Source organism: Notolabrus celidotus, chromosome 15 (assembly GCF_009762535.1).
Source record: "Notolabrus celidotus isolate fNotCel1 chromosome 15, fNotCel1.pri, whole genome shotgun sequence".
Taxonomy (NCBI): Eukaryota; Metazoa; Chordata; class Actinopteri; order Labriformes; family Labridae; genus Notolabrus; species Notolabrus celidotus.
The window spans coordinates 31,499,171-31,522,464 of record NC_048286.1 but is presented as its reverse complement, the minus strand read 5'-3'; the positions used below and the strand labels follow the sequence as shown (position 1 = coordinate 31,522,464).

The following is a 23,294-nucleotide window of genomic DNA, read 5'->3' as shown; positions in this document are numbered from 1 at the left end:
CACACGTACAGTGAAAGTACACACACTGCAGAGATGTGTTATCATGCCTCAGCAAACACAGCTCCTTCCCAGCTTGATAAAAACACCAGCAGACTGCAGCGTAACTTTCTGTGCAGCTTCACACCGAGAGCCCACGGTGAACTCAACTTCACTCCGTCAGTGAATGAACCCCAAAATATATCCACATTCACACTTTACACTTTACACACGTCAGAGCTGAGAGGAGTCTTCAATGAAGTTTAGATTTCTCTTTAGTTATTCTGATGAGCAAATCTGGTAGAGGAGCTGTGGGTGGTTTTATCAAACTTAAATATATCAGAAGGTCGAACGATGAAGTAATATTGATCCTGATCCTCATTGAGATGTATGAGATGTATCCCAGGCTGAACAAACCTGCTCCTGAGTACTAAAGGAAGAGGAACAGAGAGATGTAGGAACAGATAAGTCAGAGAGGCAGACTCTTTCAAAGTCATCAGAAGCAGAGAGTTGCTCCTGTTGTCTCAGACTATAGATCTCACTGATTGGTACTGATTTTGACATGTACCCAGACCATCCAACTGGATATGGCAACATGTCAATCTGCAGAGCTTCATGTCAGAAATATTCAACATTAACATTCAACAGTTTTCACCTTCTTTTATTACTGATCACCACTGGTCCTGACTAGGGCTGTCAACGAATATTCTAAATTCGAATATATATTCGAATCTAAAAAAAAAACGGAGATTCCATTGTGAAAATTAATATTAGATTGTGGAAAAAAACACATCTGCGGCTTCTTTGCGAGTGGGCGCACTGCATGACAGGTCAGGGACAGGTCACAGGAGTCACACATGCACAGCGTGAAGCAGACTGCAGAGAAATCCTTACGTCCCTGGATCCTCAGTGCGCTCTGAACGCGTCTTTTCCTCCGTTTGGAACATAGTGAATAAAAAGAGATCTGGCCTCTTCACATGAGAACTGTCTTGTTCACATGTGGACTGTCTTGTGTTTTTGGCAAATAACCTGTCCGGCCTAAGACCCTGCATTGACAGTGGACTAAAAGAGCCCGACCATCAGTGACACTGGGATAAAATGCAGTTTTTCCTCTTTTTTTATACAAGCGCCAAGAATGTAAGTGGACTAATTTTTCGTTTTTAACTTTAACTTCAGTTAATGTTAATATTTGCATCAATCACTGAATGAAGCCTGCCTATATTAGGGACAAGAGTCGGGACCTTTAATTGCTCGCACAAGTCTTGTTCAGCACTCACTCAGCGCATTACGAACAGACAGGGGAGGGGGACGAGCGAGAGGTCTACGGTCTTAAAAGTGTTAAGATATAGACCATTAGGTCATTTACTTGTTTTGTAATGTGTAGGTATGTTAGTTATGGTAGTTATGTCTCTTTGTATTAGTTTGTCCACCTGTTATTGACATAATGCGCAAATATAGATATTCGAATGGTTCGAACCTATGGGATTTTTTTAGAGCGAATATTCGAACGTCATTTTGGAGCAATTTTGACAGCCCTAGTCCTAACTGTACAGCTGTACTGTTCATGAAAACATGAAGTCTGCATCATCTCACGAACTCACAGGTGGCAGATGTTCCACCTGGGTTCACTTCACCTCACAGTCACATGATGTCAAATTAGCAGCCCGTGGCGTGGTCCAGGATCAGCACTATCAATCCCATCTGGATGATACTCGGAACAAATTCAGACTGCTCATTTTGACTCTGGTCATTTATCTGATGAGAAACACGGGGTCCTTAAAGGGACCAAAACATCAGTCCTGCCACAGCTCTTAAAGATGATTCCAAAGTGTTTTCACCAAACGCCTTCAAACACATTTTAAAGTGTTTGTGTTAACACTGAAAGTATCATAAACATAAGAAAAAAAGGTGAACTGAATACAAAATAAGAACTTCAAATGAAAAAAATTAGATGTTAAAAGAAAAAAACTGGCAGACAACACTCCAGCACGCATAGCTCCCGTACCTTCGCAGAGGCCTACGCACGTAGCTGACGTGCATCTCCTCGCAAATGTAACTATGCATAGAGTCAATGCGGAAAGCAAGCCCTGTGATTGGTCAGCTCTGCGGCATTGTGTTTCCTGCATTTACAGCACTTCCTGGATCCCCGCTCATCGGCCGTGTATTTCATCTCCTCCTCTCTGTTCTTCATGTAATCATGTCTGTATGATAAACAGCAACATGTATCAGCTGTAGATTAACAGAACACGCTCTGAATCTCTGTGGAAAAGTAAACAGAGATCTTAGCGGGCCGGAAGGAGGTGACCGGCTATCAGAGAGACCACACTACCCTCAAGCGTTTCAGTGTAGAATTACTGCGTGTCACGGACACATTAACGCACAAGTATGTGGTGCTCATGTCCGCGTCGCAGAAGTATAAATCAGCCTTTAACAATCATAGGACTTGATGATAAGAGCCCTGCATTGATTTAGCATCTGCCATTCAACTGACTGTTTACATTTGGTTATTAGTTTTCAATCAAGCTTTGAAGCTTTATTGATATAGCTCCTTTAAAACCAATAAAACGCAAAACAAAGTGCTTTACAGAAATTAAAAAACAAGAAAAAAGCAGAGATTAAATAATGGAAAAACATACTACATATTAAAAAACAAAAATGGATTTTGAAGTAGAGACTAATGCACACCAACAACAACAAAATATTTATGTAACTATTATAAGTATTTCATCTCCTCTGACATCTCCTCTCTATTATTCCCTGTAATCATATATCAGCTGTAGATTAACATAACACGCTCTGAATCACTGAGGAAGCGGGGGCCAGAAGCAGGTAACTGGCTATCAGAGAGACCACACCGCCCTCAAGTGTTTTGGCATAGTATAACTGCGCGACACGGACACATCGACGCACAAGTATGTGGTGCTCATGTCCGCGTCAGCCCCTGCTGCGTAGGGGAGATGCAGAAGGACTTGATGATAAGAGCCCTGCATTGATTTAGCATCTGCCATTCAACTAACTGTTTACATTTGGTTATTAGTTTTCAATGAAGCTTTCAAGCTTTATTGATATAGCTCCTTTAAAAACCAATAAAATTCAATTCAAAGTGCTTTACAGCGATAGAAAAACAAGAAAAAAGCAGAGACACGGACACATCGATGCTCAAATGAAGAGCTCACATCCGCGTCGACCACTGAAGTATAAACCAGGCTTAAGAATGAGAAATTGTATCTATTTATATCCCCAAGTTATTCTTTCTTATGAAAAACTAGTGCAGATTTTTCTTTATGTTTAGATTAGATTATTTCTCAGTGTTTTTGAATATAAAGTTTAGTTTAACTTTGACTCCTGTTTACTTTAACATGGAAGCGCAATCTAGGCAAGAAGGCCTAGATTGGGGGCCTGTTGCCCTAGTGGTCTAAGCGTGTGCCCCACATACAGAGGCCATAGTCCTCGTTGCAGTGTTTGCAGGTTTGACTCCCGGCCTTGATAATTTGCTGCATGTCTTCCCCCTCTCTCTACTCCCCACATTTCCTGTCTCTCTCCAGCTTTCCTATCAATAATGACAGAAATGCCCAAAAGCATAACTTCAAAAAGAAGGACTGCATTGGATACTTGAAGGGGTCCTACATCACTCCTGGGTTAAATTCTTATCACATGTGTGCTTGTGCTCTAATGCATGTTCACTTAAAGGATCTAGGATATGCAAATATCCGAGACACCCTGTAAACATCAGCTGTCACAGATTCCTCCTCAGTATTTCACCCATATGGCTCTCACAGAGCGTCGCCTGCAGGCCTATATGGTCACCAGAGCTTTAAATAGTCACAGAGCTGGAGGACGTGTCCCTGCTTTTGGTGATCATTATCATACCAGCTGTGCATGGGCATGTCAAAAAGTATGTGAGATGATGGGACAGGCTGGCGGTTTATCAAGCGGGATTAAAGACACAAACATGCGGCTCTGTTCGATGTGCCATCTGCGTTTAACATCTTCAATATCAAACCAATCAGACCTCATCCATCTCTGAGTCTTTGCTGCTGTCTGTACTCCATCCAGAACCTCCTCTAAATGTCATCTCATTAACATCTGTGAGGATGTATTAGGTAATTGATAACAAAAAGTATGATTATATAACCTGTGGGAGTTTTGTTTTTGGTCACATCATGACCGTGTGAGCTGATATCAGGAGCCACGTGATGCACTCATCTTTTAATGTCAAATTTACTGCATATGGTAAAATCTTGCAACTTGTAACAAACCTGCACACAATACGATCAATACCCTCAGATTTGACAGATGTGACGTATCACACTCTCACATCCACACATCATGCCAGATCGTTTAAAGCAGGATGCTTTAAGTCTGAAGTCTGAAACGAGCCGTTTCAGACTTCCGTGTTTTTGTTACGTAACAACAATATCCGGTCTGTCACGGAGTCAGAGCTCGGAGCTTGTTCAGCCCATAGACTGTATAAAATAATACTGAATCCCTCCTCCGTTTTTCATTACCTGCACAAATGTGTGCTAACAAGGAGCTTAGGAGGGAGGCATGCTAGTTGTAGGCTGTCTTAATAAACACAAAGGTCGGTTTTACTCCCCATGTCTGCAGATTTGAAGATCTAGTGGATGATTTTTATTTGTCATGGATAAGTGCTAGCGCTAGTTAGCATAGCTACATAGCTACATGTTCATAGCTGTAGCTGTGTACCAAGACACACGTCTACATACTGACAAATAAAACAACAAGAAACACTAAATCTGTGACCAATCCTTCAGAAAGGTCCTGCTGCCTTTCTGGTAGAGGTTGGTTTTACTCCCCACGTCTGCAGATTTGAAGATCTAGTGGATGATTTTTATTTATCATGGATAAGTGCTAGCTCTAGTTAGCATAGCCACATAGCTACATGTTCGTAGCTGTGTACCAAGACACACGTCTACATACTGATAAATAAAACAACAAGAAATACTAAATCTGTGACCAATCCTTCAGAAAGGTCCTGCTGCAGGCGCCTCTCCGTCAGGATCAGATTCTGGATCAGATTCAGAGGGTTGAAGTAACGTGATCTGTGAGCAGCCGTGTATATTCAGCCAACATGTAAACATAAGATCAACGTGCTGGACAGCCGAGGCACATCCACTTCCTGAGGGGGCTTGGTCAGTGAGAAAACAGAGTGTTCTGAGGAGGACTGAAGAAGAGGGTTTTTCAGGCAGACCAAAATCTGATTTCAAAGTGTTTTTTTGAGCATAAACTTTAAAGACATGTTTTGGGGACCTCTTAGACCAATATATATTGATGAAAAAAGCGTGATATGTCACCTTTAAATGCAGATTTGTGCTCCTGATAGAAAGTTGAAGAAACCAGACTGTTTGTTAGCTTGGATCTGGAATTAGTTTTCTGATAAGCTTCTTGAATCCATCATTTATGATGGTGTTAACAGGAAGCAGGTCTTTTGTGTAAGATGAGATTTTTGTGAAGTTTCAGTTTGTACATTCTCATTTTTCTCAGATTGAAGTTATTTGCATAATTTGATTTAAATTTACAACAAAGAAATATCAAATTTGTGTACTGTGTGTCAGTTTAGTAGAGTATTGTTTTGAGTTGTGCTCTCCCCTCTTAGATTACTAAGAGTTACAGGCTGAGTGATGTTGTTTCCCACAGTGCAGTGAATGCATCACGGTCGTTTGGTGTTCAGTTGTCCTACGGTCACGGTGGACATTAAACGTGTTCGAAATGAACAACAGAAGTTGTCTCTGTGCTCTTCCTTTACCCACATACTGATTTGATATTTATTGCAAAAATTATCAATATTGACTTATATGGAAAATATCGTTGTGATAACATCTTTTTCAATATCGCCCAGCTCCAAGTCTGACATTGTGAAACAGGAATACTCTCATCAAAGTCAGAAGAAGAAGCAGAGTCTGGATTAAGTGTAGCATTAATAAGATGATCGCTGCCTTCAGCATCTTTAAACCATCCAGCCATTCACTCTGCACCAGACATCACCAGGGGAAGAGAGGGAGGAGAGATGGTGTTTGAGTGATTTAAAACCAGACAGTATTTATATGTCAGCAGGTTTTTAATAAAAATGATTTACTCTGACAAACTGTTGAAACCATAAATACAGCAGAAGACAGCCTGTCCTCTTTTTATCACATCTCAGCCTCTGCTGCTGTGATTCCCTTCTCTGTGTCTTATCAGCTCCATATCACATGAAGTGGAGAATTATATAACAACATAAAAAGGACGAGCTAAAGAATCTACAAGTGCGATGGATAAGAACTGCTGCCAAACTCTGTCTCCCTACAGCTTTGAACTGTTGCGTGTCAAACACTGACAGCGAGGCTAACATTCAACTCATTGGAGCAAACTTTGCCACTGGCAGACTGCTAATTCTGTTTGTTTGTGTGTGTGTGTGTGTGTGTGTGAGTGCTAATGGTAATGATGCTAATACAGCACTGTCTCCGGGCTGACACAGCAGAACAATGACAGGAAGAGAGGAAGACGGAGAGAGGTGGTGGCACAAAGACTGAAAGGAACAGTGAGAAGGAGAAAAAAGGGAAAAAGGGAGAAGTAGGGAAAGACAAAAGAGGAGACAAAAGAGAGGCAGGAATACACAAACTGACGAATATGAGAGATAAAGACGATTAAAGGCAGAACTGCAGCTTTAAGTCACGACAGCCAGCCACCATGCTGTCGCAATTAAGCTCAACCTTCAAAGATGGAGAGTCCTGAGGGTAACCCTGATACATATAGGAGACTCTTCAGAGCGTCAAGGGTCCACAAAAAGAATAAATCTGGGATGATTATCAAACTGATGTTGACTAATATTGAAACTACTCATTTCTTAAGACCCTATATTGACATATGTTGGTTCTGTACACTGTGTGATGGGAAAAATACAGACATGATAATATGTTGTTCTTGTGTTGATTAGAAGCTAGAAACATTCACACATACCAGACCTTCTGTGATTTGCATACTGTTATCTGTTCCCATGGCTGAGGAGCAGACCATAAGGTGAGAAGTCAGGAAGGTGGCCAGGAAGCAATAGGTTGTAAAAAGCTCTCTTGTTTGTCTTACAGTTATTTGAATATGTTTAAAGGTGACATATCACGCTTTTTTCATCAATATATATTGGTCTAAGAGGTCCCCAAAACATGTCTTTAAAGTTTAAGCTCAAAAAAACACTTTGAAATCAGATCTTGGCATTCCTGAAAAACCCTCTTCTTCAGCCCTGCTCAGAACACTCCGTTTTCTCTCTGGCCACGCCCCCTCAGGAAGTGGATGTGGCCTCGGCTGTCCAGCACGTTGATCTAATGTTTACATGTTGGCTGCTGACAGACCGCGTTACTTCAACCCTCTGAATCTGATCCAGAATCTGATCCTGACAGAGAGGCGCCTGCAGCAGGACCTTTCTGAACCATTGGTCACAGATTTAGTGTTTCTTGTTGTTTTATTTGTCAGTATGTCGACGTGTGTCTTGGTACACAGCTACCAACATGTAGCTATGTGGCTATGCTAACTAGCACTTTTCCATGATAAATAAAAATCATCCACTAGATCTTCAAATCTGCAGACGTGGGGAGTAAAACCGACCTTTGTGTTTATTAAAACAGCCTACAACTAGCATGCCTCCCTCCTAAGCTCCTTGTTAGCACACACGTGTGCAGGGAATGAAAAACGGAGGAGGGGTTGAGTTGTATTTTATACAGTCTATGGGCTGAACAAGCTCCGAGCTCTGACTTCCTGTTACAGACCGGATGTTGTTGTGACGTATGAAAAACACTGAAAACTGAAACGGCTCGTTTCAGCACACATTTACAGAAAGGTGGAGAAATCAGAACAGGGGCAGAATGGATTCTTTTCATTCTCGGGGGGTTTGTAGACATGCCAGGGACACATTCAGGTAGAGAACCATTAAAAAGTGGATTTTGCATGATATGTCACCTTTAATGATGTGTTAATCTTATTCTCTGAAGATAATAAGTAACGTGTCGAATCTCCACTCTGGGTCTGGGTTGAGCAGACCTTGTCTCGGTTGTTAGATCACTCTGCCAGCTGACCGCTTTGCAAAGCTCACTGAAGGCAGGAATAAAGCTCACAAAGACAAACCGTTGTTGTTTGAGTCTATCATTTCTAGATTTCCACCACAACTGTCAAAAACAATAGATACATTATTCACAAATCAACCAAGGAATCAAGCATAGACTGTATATAATATGGAAGTAGTATCCAAGACGTCACCCATCTGTTCCTGAGAGCTGTTTTGAAGCCAATCGACGGCGGCAGCCATATTGGAAATGCAGAACTCAACCAGGCAGAGTGTGACGTAAAGGGGTGGAGTTTGAGCCTCCTAGCCAACAGCTATGTGTTCCCGACCAGGAGTCAAGTCAGTCATGTCCTTATTTGGGCAAAAACTTGTAATCTTAATATCTTCTGAGCCGTCACGTCAGAAAAAAATTCATCCCTGTACAGTGTGTGCAAATAGAGATATTAGCAAAGTAGAGCCAAGCTGTTTTTTGAACCAGGCTGTAAACATGTTTATTAATGCTGCAAAGATCGTCTTTTTCCCAGACGCTTGGAATCAACCAATCAAATCAAGGAACAGCCTTCTGTATGCAGTGTCATTAGAATCACAATTAAAAGGAGAGTTCCTTTTTTTTTTTTTTGTGGGATAGGGTTGTGTAAGTCTCTTGTCAATAGTTAGTGTTCCACCGACAGAACATCCCGCTCTGCTCGGCCCCTTTGTTTTGAGAAAGCAGCTGAAGAGCCAGAACAGAAGCTCTCTTATCAAATGCTGATTCCAACAAAATCCAACCCAAACACTAATATCAGTGAAATTAAATGCTCTGTCTGAAATTGTTCAGCGCTTCACTTTGCAATAAGAAAGCCCTTTTTTTTTTGCATTACTCTTGGGTGCATCCCATCATGTTCCTCTGCCTGCAGCCCACTGATCAGCTGTTCAGGTCTGCAGGCGTCAAAAGAGACGAAAATACAACCAAGCTTAATAATGAGTGACTCTGACAGTTCCAATGACATGTCATTTACTGCGGACACCAGAGGACACCTTATGAACTGGAGTTCCCAGAGGAAGAAGACCCAGGGGTAAAAAGAAAAGAGAGGGAGAAAGTTTTGTGCTAAATGGAGAGCAGGACAGATCCCAAGTCACCTGGTGGGGCAGGGGGAGAAACCTGCAAACTGAGAGAGCAACTGCTGTCATGAGTGGAGCTTGGTGACAACTAGAGATGTTCTGAGGCGACTAAAATCCTTCAATAGAAATTTAATGTAATTGTTACGCGATTAAATGAACATCCCTTGTAACAAGAGACCTTTCTGAATCAGAGGATACCTGTACTGAACACCACTAATAGTCTGAGTACATTTTAGGCTTTCATTGTTTTTTTTTCAGCAGTTGTTGCTCCAATGATGTCAAACTGAGATGAAAAAAGAACTCAACTTCCCATGAGCAGATCTGATTAGCTGATCGGTGCACTGAGGCAGAGGAACACGCCTGCAGCGCCTCTGTGGGTGATACACTTACTATTGACAAGTACCTCATAAAACCCTGCTTTAAAAAAAAACAACAGAACTATCCCTTTAATATTTTTACCACACGCATTACTGAACCTTTAATTTGAAAGGCAACAATGAAATCCTCCCAGCAAGTTATCATATTTCCAAAAGAAAGATTTATCTGAAGGGGATTTCTTTAAAACAGAACAGTTGTGTTCCTCCTCTAATCTGCTGACCGGGTACAGAACGCTGCATGTGTCAACTGAGCTGTCAATCATGAAGTCACATCCGCTCTGTGATAACTATCAAACTCAACTTCTAAGAAAAATGAGACATGAATCAGCAAGAAAATAATACAATACAATGAAAGAATCCATGTTTGAGATATCTGTACCTGACGTGTATTTTAATTGTATTAATTTTGTACTTTGACCGATGTTCCCTCTGGAATAATGGCGAGGTGAGGTGTATGACATATATTGCAGCCGGCCAGCAGGGGGTGCTGATCATCTCTTGGCTTCAACCCAATCCAAAATGACATCTATTTTAGTGAACAGTCTATGAGTAAAACAGACAAATCTATATATTTTAACATTTTTTTATTTGCTTTTTCCTATTATATTGATTTTAATTTTAATTTAATTTAATTTATTTATTTTTATTTACTTATTCATTCAATTATTTATTCTATCTACTCAGTTTTATTGATATTTTTAGCCTTAATTTTATTTTTAACTCTTATCCTTACCCTTTAAAATTATTTATTTTAACTATTTATATTCTTAATATTAATTTTGACGCTTTAACTTATTTTAATTACACATTTTATTTTATATATTTTATTGCTGTCTGTGTGAATTATTCTCTATTTTATTTTAGTCTCTATTTTAAAATCCATTTTTGTTTTTTAACATGTCTTGCCATTATTTTATTTCTGCTTCTTTCTTCTTTTCAATCGCTGTGAAGCACTTTGGGTTGCATTTGATTTGTATGAGAGGTGCTATATAAATAAAGCTTGATTGATTGATTGATTTGTTTAGTACAAATCTTTTCAAATGGAGCTCCTCTTCAGAAATCAGTCAGTTAGACAATGTGATATTTTCATGAAGTCATTCAGCCTTAGAGGAGATCAATAACATGAAAGACTGATAAAAAAAAAACACCCTCTGCAGTAATTTTAAAAAGGTTCCAAACTATAAAACTTCCAAACACACACAGATGTATTTGTGCACCCTGAAGTTGGTCCTCTCTTGAACAGAGGAACGCAGATGTATAGAGGCTCCAAAACTCCTTCTTTGGTCTCCTCCACAGACCAAAGAATCCTGACTCTGCATTGTTATCATTATGAAGGTTTGAAATATAATGTTTCTCATGTGGTCATCGACTGTCGGGCGCAGGCCTGGAAGGCAAGACGTGTGTATGCCCGTCAAGGTTGGCAGCAGGGGATTTGTGGGGCGCTCACTCCACAAAGCCCTAAGTGCACTCGGCATTACGGGAACGGCAAGGAGCAGAGCCATCAAGAACACCACCGGAGAAGCTGAGAAAGCCTCGAGATGGCTCCTGGCTCCAACATGATGACCCCTGGTTCCATCAGTGATGATGTGTTCAGGCGCATCAGAAGATGTATTCAAGAACAACTCAGCTCTAAACAAACTTCAATACAAATCCTCAACTATCTGACATCTAGGGATGAAAATAAGAGGAAGTTATTGAGCTCCTTCTTTAAATCTGACAACATAAATAACTGCCAAAAGTTGGCAAAACATAAAACATGGTTCTGCACTTTGAAACATTGTGGTTGTAATTTTAACTATCTCTCTAAATTTGTCCTCGTTATGTCAAATTATCCAAAAAAGCGTATTTCCTTAAACGTCCTCCAGCCAACAGATCTGTGACCCCCCTAAGGAGAGAGGGCCTCCCTTCAGGGGTCAACATCACGTTAGAGACAAGCATCACTTCCTTCCTCCCGTCATGAAGACTTACCGCTCTTCATGTCCTTCCCATCCAGTAAGGGTCGGTAGTCGCTCTTGGAGACGCTCTCTCCCACCTTGTCGTCGTAGCTCTCTTTCTCCAACGAGGCCACGAAGTCTCTCTTCAGCAGGGCTTCAGCCGGGGCTCCACCTGGGACCCCGTGTCCACCCCCACCCAGTGCATCTCTCAGGCTCAGGTCCATAGTCCTGTTACTGGACAGAGAAGGAAAGACAGGTGTGATTACTAAACAGTAACATCGCCTGTGTGTTATGAATAAAACTACAAGCATGTCGATTCAGATGATTCAGAAGAGCACTGCAGACAAAAACAGAGAGGAGAAATCATCACGGATTGACTGTTTCATTAGACACTGCTGTCAAAATCAAATTAAACTTAGTCACAGACAGAGGCATGAGTTCATGGATGAGGAGGAACCTGATGGAGAAAAACTGTGACTGTAGCTGAGCTTATTTAATCTGATGTAGATAACATATAAAGTCAGATGGAGTTAATGTTGTATTTACTACCCGGCTCTCTTACTGATCTTCTGGCTGTGTAAGATGCTTGATTCTGATTGGCCGAGACCCCTTGATAACGGTTATTAATAGGGATGAGCAATGATTTTTCGAATATTCAAATATTTGTTCACTTGGTAAAAATCCAAGAGTTACTTTGAATGTTTTCTCATTTTAAAAGTACAATTTTTCATCGTTTTTTACCTGCTTGTAATACAGTATTCCTGCCAGACGGTGGCTATAGAGCATCTTAAAGCTGTTTGCTAACCTCATTAAGTAACAGGAGAAGAAGAATGCTGACCGCATTAAATAGCAAAAGAAGAAGAAAACATACGCAACAGTTGCGGCGATTTTTTTGTTGCTGGTTAACGTGACTGCCACACAAACGGGCTGGAGGGGGGGTTATTAGAATAATCATCGAATAGATGCCACTGATTATAGAATAGCATTTTGGTTTGAAATGCTCATCCCTAGTTATTAACTTTCATTAACAGGAGCAACACCAGAGGCAAACTGATCACACATCATGTCAAATCAATCCATGGGAAAGAGTTCAGACACATTTAGCTTCTGCTTGTCAACACCATAGACCAGGGGTGTCCAAAGTACGGCCCGGGGGCCAATTGCGGCCCAAGGTCCATTTATTTATGGCCCCAAGCTTCCATCTTAAATTGTGTTATTTATAGCACAGAAATTATTCACATTCTGAATCATCTGTACATTTGCAGTTTCTTTCAAGCGCACAAACAAAACTAAAGTCAATCCAGAAATGTCTCAAAAAGGTTCACATGGACTACTTTTATAAATTCAAAGCTCTGGATGTTCTGCAGGAATATAATTAGGAGGAAACACAAGAACTCTTAAAGTTGACAGGTTTTTCAAATTAATGTTTTTATCATGATGTGAAAATGTTCTTGATGAACAATAAAAGTTCAGAAGACACAAAAGAGGACACAAGACAAGATCAAACTTATGAAATTGTGCAGAAAAGGCAAAATTTGATGCATAAAAAATAGTTCAGAATGCAGGACAAGAATTATTTAGCTCTTAAATTGTTGTCTGCTGGTCAGAAAAGTCTTGAAAACAACATGAAATAGAAGTGTGATGAAATCCAGATCGTGATCCTGCCATAGGAAAAAAAATGAGACAATATTTTTCCCACATTGCCCGACCCTAAAGAAAAACCTCTTCCTCCAGAGGAAGATAACGTTTGCTAATGTTTACGTTGCTACAAGAACTGAGGACTTCCTAGTTACTGATTTATTGAGAAAAAAATGTAAAATAATTGTTATTAAATGGAGTTTCACATATAACTTTTATGATTCCTAAGTCTCAGTAGGAGCCACTGGCCCTGAAGTATTCAGACAACATCAAATGTGGCCCTCTTTGAAAAAAGTTTGGACACCACTGCCATAGACCATCAGGTGAGGTAAAACTCTTAGCTTCAGTTTGCATTAAAACAATGTGGCTGAAACATTTTTTTGGGGGGGGGGTAAAGTGATAATTTGGTGCTTTGATATTTTGTATGAGCGACATGTATGTCGAACTGTATGTATGTGGGGCGCTTAGACCGCTAAGCCACCAGCGCCCCATGTGGCTAAACCGCTAGTTTCGGTTAGCATGCTAAATCGGCAGACTACGGACATTTTCATCTTGGATCCTGTCCATCAATATGATCAACTAGCGGAGCAGGTGAGAGAAACTTTAGGTTAGTGATCTCTACAAAGAAACTGAAACCATGAGCGGTGGTGATGATAGCAGCAGGGTTCAAAGTTGAGACATTTGTTTATTTTTAAAGGTGTGTGAACCGCAGAGCTCAGAGAAGAAGGAGAGCTGAATGAGGACAGGTTCATGTTCAATCCACCGAAACAGGAAGAGAAGAATCCATCACCATGGAGTGATAACTGATGAGGAATCACTGGGACTAGTGCTGTGCGATATTACGATATAAATCGTAGTGCAATATAAAAACGTCCACCGTACGATATAACCCTCTGTCGTTTATATCGTTATTTTGATGTGTAGGGTATTGGTCTAGCTCTGTTGCTTCACTGACATTGTATGAACGATGATGAATGCAGGTTAATGTAAGCTGCAGCACCGCTACTACTTTGCGGTAGCATTTTTACGTCACTCACAACTACTAGCATGGATGTAACAACATGGCAGAAGCGGAGAGCTTAGCGGAAAACAAAGTGGAAACAGAACCGAAAGAGGAGTTGGTGCCGAAAAGAGGGAACCGCAATTCCATGGTTTGGCTTTGGTTTGGTTTTAAAAAGTCGGACACCGACCAGAAAACGGTAATCTGCGCAACATGTCGCCAACAAGTCGTTACAACCGACTCGAACACATCTAATCTTTTCTACCACTTAAAGACGCGACACGAAGAACAGTACAGAGACAGCGTGAAGCTGCGACAAAGCACTAACGTGACATCAAAACCACCCAGTGATGAAAAGAAAAAAACACACCAAACGAGTCTGAAACAATCGTTGGTCAACGGCATCCCGTACGACAAGCAGTCCCGCAGACACCGCCAAATTACAGATGCCATCGCTAAATTCATATGTCAAGACATGGTTCCAGTATATACTGTCGTTGTATATACTGTATTTTATTATGTTTTTATACATAAAATATGTGTTTCATAAATACATTGAAAAATATGAGAGAAAACTGCCATTCATTTCATGTAATTTTAAGGAAAAATACTATATCAGGATATATATCGTTATCAGGATATAAAATCACCTACAGTGCTGCTCAAAAGTTTGTGAACCTCTTGAACATTTTGGAATTTTCTATTATTTCAACCTGATTTCCTTATTTAATCAGAACCGTTATTTTTTATGTGATATAGCAGGTATAGGTTTATCAATTCAATATACTTTTTTTTTTTTAAAACAATTGTGTAGTCAAGAGTAAATTAAAAAGAGTTTTTTTATCAACTGATGTAGGTGCAAAAGTTAGTGAACCCTGAGCTGCATTGCTTAAAACAAGCAGTTAAGTAGAATCAGGTGGGACAAATTGGTGGCTAAATTAACCACTGAAATGGACCAATAAAGTGAGAGATGTTTAGGGAAGAAATACCAGGTCACTTTAGTCTTACCAGGTGAACCCATACAGGTCAATCATGCCGAGAGGAAGAGAGATCTCAGAGGACCTCAGGAAGAGGGTAGTGACAGCACATTTGTCTGGGGAAAGCTATAAAGTCATCTCAAAAAAATTTGAGCTTCATCGTTCCACCGTGAGGCAGATCATCTACAAATGGAGAGCACTGAAAAAGACTACAACCCTACCTAGAAGTGGACGACCTTCTAAAATATCAGCAAGAGCCACAAGAAAAATGATAATTCAGGTAAAAGCCAACCCAAACATAACATCTAGGGATTTGCAGACCTCTCTTGCTGCATCTGGGACACATGTGCATGCTTCCACAATAAGAAGAAAACTCAATCAACATGGCTTTCATGGAAGGGTTGCTAGGAAGAAGCCTCTGCTCACAAAAAAGAACAAAGCTGCCCGTCTCAACTTTGCCAGAGAGCACCTGGAGAAACCTGAAGCTTTTTGGAAGTCCATTCTATGGACAGATGAGTCCAAAATTGAACTGTTTGGTCACAACCAAAACCGCCATGTTTGGCGAAAAGTCAACACTGCATACCACCAAAAGAACCTTCTCCCAACAGTGAAACATGGTGGTGGGAATGTTAAGATCTGGGCTTGCTTTTCATCCTCAGGACCTGGACAACTCCACATAGTCCAGGGAATCATGAATTCTGAGGAATATTGTAACATCCTGGAACAGAACCTGAAGCCATCAGTTTTGAAGTTAAAGCTTGGCAGAAGATGGATCATGCAACATGATAATGATCCAAAGCATTCCAGCAAGACAACCAAGGAATGGCTGAAAAAGAAGAAGATTCGTGTTCTGGATTGGCCCAGTCAAAGTCCTGACCTAAATCCCATTGAAATGCTGTGGCGGGACCTGAAGCGGGCAGTTCATGCCAGACGCCCATCCAACCTCTCTCAACTGGCTGCGTTCTGCAAGGAAGAGTGGGCAAAAATCCCCCAAAGTAGATGTGAGAGACTGATAAGTCACTACAGAAATCGTTTGGTTGAGGTTATCTCTGCGAAAGGAGGTGCAATATCCTATTAACTGAAGGGGTTCACATACTTTTGCACCCATGATATCTGAGTTTTTCTTAAATCAACCACTTGTGTTAAATAAAGAATGACAATTTAACTATTTCTTTTGTTTGAGTCCATTATTTGGAATGTCAGTATTGTGGATTGGGGTATAACTTAACATTTAATAAGGTTATTTTAGTATTTTTTTACAAAAAATCTAACCATCGTTGTGGGTTCACAAACTTTTGAGCAGCACTGTATATCGGGATATAAAATTTGGTCCATATCGCACAGCACTAACTGGGACTATTTTTAAAAACTGTATGCATAAATCCTCTTAGATCAATAAAATCATCTTTAGGTGGCGTGTCCACCGCCGCCGTTTTTTGCACTGGGAGCGCCCATAACCTCAGTTTCAGAGCGCTTATCATCAGCGTTTACTGTTACTAGGTAACAAAGTTAAAAAAAAAAACTCACCCTTGCATCCCTTTAGGTCTGTTTTAAAATGCTCTGTATGCTTCATACATGCTCATGGCATTTTAACATAAGACTGTAAAATTACTGATAGAAATCGTGTGAGAGCAGCAGCAGCAGCTCTAAACCAGGACAAAACGAGTATGATGACTTTTCTCCTCCGCACGGACCTCCGCCATTGTGTTGACGAAGATGATTGCAGAAGTCCCGCCCCTTCTTGATTCTGATTGGTCTATTGAACTATTTTCAGCTGCAGAGTGCTGCGACAAAAATCCGCTGATGCTGAGAGTGTTTCTGCGCTGAGGGCGCCGACCACTGAAAATGCTGAATCACATTGAGTTTGAATAGAAAACCAGCGCTGGCAGTGGACACGCCCCCTTTCTGAATGTTTTTACCAACATGTTTAAGTATTTTGAATTAGTAGCTGAGTAATAAGTGGGGTAATGTATGATTAGCAGGTAGTTACAGGAAATAGAATCCCTTCAGGGTGGACCAGACCCCGACACGAACCTGCTAACCAGACATCATCCCTTACTTATTACACCTGCTTGCATGAAACCAACGTGAAACATAACTGGCGACAGAGTGACCCCTGAACAAACTCCTTCCTCTGTCTGTCCCTCTCATGCCTTCGTCCCAGAATCCCAACAAACAAGCTGCCATTGTCTTACAACTATACCACACACACACACTCACACACGCACACACTCACACACACTGTGGACAGCAGCCAGTATGAGGGCATACAGTAGAGTGTGAGCCGGCCTTGAGTGAAACTGTAGGCCATTGTTTGAGGGGAAGGAGAGAGTACAGTGGACACCTCACACACTCTCACTTTGGGTATCTACCTTCACCGAACTCTTCGTCTCTGCCGTCACCTCTGATCTCCTCGCCTTCATGTTTCTGTTCACTGAAATGCTTTGATAGATATTTCAACTTATACTCACTGAACTCTCTCTCTCTGACACACACACACATGAACACACACACTGATGATGCTCTCAATAATTCCTTCACTCCAATTATAAAAAGAAACAATCCCAAAAAGAGGCTTCCTAACCTCCATTACCCTCTTAGTGTATTATTCTGTAATATTCACTGCTCCATTGGAGAGGTTTCATAATCCTGAACATTCAGTGGCCTGTAGCTGTGCTCTTTGTTTGCTCTCACTCGTTCTGCCTCTCATTACTCACTATCGGAAGTTATTTTCATTTACAGGTTTTAATGATTACTAAAACACTGAACCCTGTCCTCTGAGCCAAACACTCAGTGGCCTTAAAACCCATTTATTAAAATTGATCGCTCTTTTAGAAAAACATGAGACACTTACTTCATTTGGCACACTTTGCAGATCTCATTCAGTCTGTGCAAAATTCAAAACATGCTTTCTAGGGATGCAGCGATCCCACTTTTTGAATGTAGAATTTGAATGTAGCTTTTCCTCATGACTCCGTCTAACCCAGGGGTGTCAAACTCATTTCAGTTCAGGGGCCGCATACAGCCCAAGTTAATCTGAATCGGGCCGGACCAGCAAAATCATAACATAATAACCTATGAATAACAACAACTCTACATTTTTACCTTTGTTTTAATGCAAAATAGTACAAGTACATTCTGTAAATGTTCACATTTAATGAACAATCATTCTACAAAAATAGCTGTTTTATTTTTTGCCATGATGAGTCTCATAGTGGGGCCGAATATTTAACTCTTTAAGCGCTGAAACCTGCTGCGAACACACAAAACACCCATTCACCTGACACAGAGTGTAATGTTTACTGCAAAAGAATAGATAGATAGATAGATAGATAGATAGATAGATAGATAGATAGATAGATAGATAGATAGATAGATAGATAGATAGATAGATAGATAGATAGATAGATAGATCTTTATTTGTCCTTAATAAAAAGATTATAATTATGAAGAAGGTAAAGTTGACTATTCTGGACCCCTCAGCTCCAGCAGGAACAGTGTGCTTGCTGGACAGTGTCGTATGCAGGGGTGTAAAGCTAGTGTTAGTAGTTAGTGGATCATCTTATAGTGCTCTAAAAAGTCTTTATGAATCTCAACCGGATTATGCAAACCGCAAGCAATCTATTTTCTCACTTTGAGAAAAAAAAGTCCTGGAAAAAAAGAGCCGCTCAGGTGTGCTCCATCAGCAGTATGATTTTATGCGACCCCTAGAGGAAAAATTTGAAATAGTAGTTACTTTTATTGAAAAGTTGCAGTTAATGTCTTTGTCATTTTTTCACTTTGCAAAGTCATTCCACGGGCCGGATTGGAACCTCTGGCGGGCCGGTTTTGGCCCACGGGCCGCATGTTTGACACTCCTGGTCTAACCCCTCCCCTCCTCCCTCGGAGCTCCTCCAAAACGACGCCCCCTCGCTCACATGCACGAGCGCCGCTGATTCTCGACCATACGATCGTGACTGATTCAAAACCGGTCCTCACCAAAACATTATCATAGTGAAAGTTAAAAACACAAACAAACATGGCTTCTGTTAGTACTCACAACTATCATGCTAGCATTATCCAGTTGTACTGGTGACACGATATCAGGAGAAAAGTTATAACACATGTAATACTGTAACAGCTCTACTGTTTGTTACACGTGTTCAGTGTAGATGTTCTTAATTCCTACAGTGTTGGTGGTCAGTGAAGGCATCAGGAGAGGTGTAGAGTGTGTGAGCTGGAGAGAGGAGAGACAAGAGGAGAAGTTTTTCATTCATTCAAACATTGATTGTTGCTTTGTTGGTTGGCGTGATCACGGCCGACAGTGACCGGTTATTAAAGCTCAACGTGTTCACGAAGCTTTTTAGACTCTGATCCGGACTACAGTCCTGGGCAAAGCACCTCGTCAGGTCAGAGGGGACAGGCCCGAGGTCGAGCGAGAGGGGCAGTAAATAGAGTCAGGGGAAGCAGAGGCAGGAGACGGGGACTCGGAGGAGTGAGCGCCGGGGAAATGTACGCGCAGGAGGAGGGCAGAACGTCTGGACGGGATTTGATTGGTTTAAAATTTGGGGAGCCAAAACACGGTGATTGGTTAGTGTTTTCCCAGGTTTACTCCGGCTGTAGATAGCAGTTTTTTTTCACTCTTTTTTAGGAACACATCATGTAATGATTGCCATCAGGACATAAAGATCATTTTAACCAGTATGACAAAAAGTGTATCTAAATCTGATTACCAACCCCAGCTTTAAATGATGAAGTAATTGTTGGTTGCAGCACAATGTTGATGGGTTTCCTTTTATATTTGACCAGTACTCAGTGATACAGCCTGACTGGGGGTTTCAACTGTGACATTATAAGTCTGTGTTGATGCAACATGAAGGTCAGTGCAGCATTAAACTGCAGCTTTAAAGAAAAAAAACAAATCATAAACAAAGAGCCACAAAGAGCAGATTTATGAATCGGTGCCATTCGTTCACATCCAAACAACTGTGATCAACTCTGACACCGTAAGTCTGTTATATCAATAATACACAGAAGCATTATGATGTAACCTGGGGAAAGTAAAAAAAAAAAGTGTGTGTGTGAGGGAGAGAAAGAGAGATGATGATGATGATGACGATGGGTTGTTGGGTGAGACAGCTGTTGCACTTTGAGGGATTAAAAACTATCTCTGTACCCACAATCCTCTGCTCCAGCTAACACCACCTCTCCCTCTCTGACTCCAACCGTCTGCTACGTAATCACCTCATCCTCCAGAACACTGACAGCTCGCACGCAAGCACACACACACACACACACACACACTGGCAGGAAATCAAACCCATTCACATTCATATAATGGATATTAACGACACATCAAATAGACACATTAGCTCAAAGCGGTGCATCCTGTAAACAGCTGTGTTTAAAGCAGCATTAAAAAGATGTTGCATCTTTCTTTGTTACTTTTAAAACGATGGCACAAACCAATCAGATCAAAGGATTCAGAGACTTTGTCAGGTGGTGTTTTGAATCAGCTCCAGCAGGTCTAATTTTTCTGCTCCACCTCTAAATCAACGTCTGCTTCAATGGTTCTGATGTTCATAGCATAATCTCAACACTTCAGGGAGAAGAACGTTACAGATTACCATCAATTGCAAGTATTGTATGCAAATAACCGATTGACCAGCCAGCACCAGGAGGATGATTTGCCTCAATCAATGTGAACCAGACCTATTTGTTTAGCCCGTTACATCCCTGCACGTAGCGCGTCACAGGCTAAAAAAAACATTCTGGAAGACATCTCAAGACCCCCCATTTGTGTCTAGCGACCCCACAGGGGGTCCCGACCCACACTTTGGGAACCCCTGGTGTAGTGGACAATGAAACACTCCTAACAACGTGTGTAACAAGAGTGCATTATCATTATTTACCATTATTACCTAGCTTTCTTACTAATCTTCAGGCTGTCTAAGATGCTTCATCCGATTGGTCAAAACCAAGCGGCAACCTCAGGTCTAAAAAATATGAGTCCAATGCAGAAGTGCTAAAAACTGCATTCAGTGAGGATCCGCTTGAGGCTGGCTCTGGAAGTACTGGAAGTCACATACACACCAATTCAAAGAAGATGATCTTTACAGCAGAAATAAACATGTTTACAGTCTGGTACAAAAAACAAGTGTAGTCTGGATAGCTCATTTCTCTTACAGTGAATATTTTCATAACGCTGGAATTTTGAAGATATTGAGATTATGAGTCTTCCAATGAGAGGCACAGCTGACTTGACTGACAGGCGGGAACACTGTAGCTGTTGGCTAGGAGGCTCAAACCCCGCCTCTTTATGTCACAATCGCTCAACAGCAGCAATATGGCTGCCGCCGCCGACTGGCGGTTCAGACAGCGCTTCAGAAACCAGTGTTTCCCCTAGGTTTACAGCCTGGGGGGGGGGGGTGCAGACAGACTTTGCACATTTTTTAATAATTCATGCAGTCGATCAGATATCGATATCAGGGTATTAAAATCGTCAACATTTCACTCTTTTAACAGTTTTGCTTTTGTAATATCCTAAATCCTTAAATAATCTAGCCTACAAAAAAGTCAAAATAAAACATTCTTCATGTGACCACTATATCTGATTCTCTTGATTCAAATAAAAAATGCCATGAACGCAAAATACAGGTCAGCATTGCACTTTTACGACGGTCCCTGAATGCACCTGCAGTGACAGTCGGCTCACGGTACACTGGGGGTAAAAATCCTCAATGAAGAGGTGACTGGTTCACACAGCACACCTGCTGCAGGTAGAGACCAAGCTAACACTGCGCCCCTCCAATAATAACTCAGCCCGTCACAGGAATGCAGAGCTTTAATTTCTAAAGATTAGACGCACAGCGGGGAAAATATGAGTTGTTAATGTCCGACGGTCCTTCTTAAGTTTTCATCTGAGTTTGTATTATCAGTGATGCACTTAAGCTCGTCATAGTCTCGTGTTCGTCTTGAAAAACCGAGTTGTTGATGAACATTTATCGTATCATTGTGCTGTGATGTGTGTATGTATGCGCACGTGTTTGTGTGTCTGTGCGCGCATCGGGGCAGAACTCTGCCATGCGATACAGAGAGCAGATGAGCATAATGACATCCTGTCATGTAAATAAGATCAATAACAGAAGGATATTTAGTCTGTTTAATAAAAGAACAAGTTTAAGACCTGATCTATAAGAGAGGTAACCCTGAATTACTTCTGCTGTTATCTGGCGCTGTATAGAAAATAAAATTTACTGAACTTCCAAGGGGGGCGGTTGCCGCTTTTGGGGGGCGCCCCGCCTATAATGGTAGGGGAAACACTGGAAACAGATGGGTGACGTCACGGATACTAGGTCCATATTTTATACAGTCTCTGGTCAAAACCCCTTGACAACGGTTATTAACTTTCACTAGCATGAACAACACCAGAGGTTCACGTCATGTCAAATCAATCAGCAGAAAAGAGTTCCGGCACATTTAGCTTCTGCTTGTTGTCACTATAGACCGTAAGGGGAGGTGAAACCATTAGCTTCTGTTAGCATCAAAACTATGTGGCTAAAACATTAGATTCAGTTAGCATGCTAAGTCGTCAGGCTAAACAACACAGATATTTACATATTGATCCTTTCCCTCAATTCTAGCAATGAGCAGGTGAGAGAAACTTTAGGTTACCGGTCACTGCAAAGAAACTTAAACCATGAGAGGTGGTGATGATAGCAGCAGGGTTCAAAGCTGTGACATTTGCCTCTGCTTCAGAATCTTGTTTCACCCTGACAGGATTTTATTCCCCACATACATTATCCCTTACATCTACACATCTAGAATACTCTAGAATATATACTTTGGGGTGAGCTGCATGTGAGAACAGCCAAAAATGTCACTCCTGGACTTTTTCTTCTCGCCCAAAGACTAAAAATTACATGTAAAGTCTCAGTGAGCCGATGTGTGAACTCAGCAGGAAATATCCTGGAACATTCACTTTGAGTGAGCGAGCCAGCGGGAGGGGGTGATGACATTTATATCATGCAACCAGAGCAAACCCAAAAGAGAAACAAGAGACAGTGTGAATTAAAAAATCATCATTAAAGAAGGAGAATCTCTTAAAACAAGAGCACAGATCAGACTGTCTGCACGAAGCATTGATTAAAATAAACTGTCATGGCATCGCTTCGTCTGTGATCATTCTGTAAACATGATGTCATGTCCTGACTCCTCACTCATCCCCTCTCCTGCCAACCATCCTCCACTGTGAGGAAT

At 41.2% G+C, this 23,294-nt stretch overlaps 1 protein-coding gene across 6 annotated transcripts in view; it reads right to left on the bottom strand.

Moving 5' to 3' along the window:
- map4l (microtubule associated protein 4 like) overlaps nt 1-23,294 on the bottom strand; it is a 145,137-nt gene that overhangs the window by 99,503 nt on the left and 22,340 nt on the right. For 5 of the 6 annotated variants that reach the window (XM_034703668.1, XM_034703669.1, XM_034703670.1 and 2 more), the window contains exon 2: nt 11,476-11,675. In XM_034703668.1, the coding sequence (XP_034559559.1) occupies nt 11,476-11,665 (190 nt within the window). In that variant the 5' untranslated portion in view covers nt 11,666-11,675. Of the gene's footprint in view, nt 1-11,475; nt 11,676-17,910; nt 17,933-23,294 lie in introns of those variants that run through there. The other variant, XM_034703667.1, reaches the window with a different exon arrangement.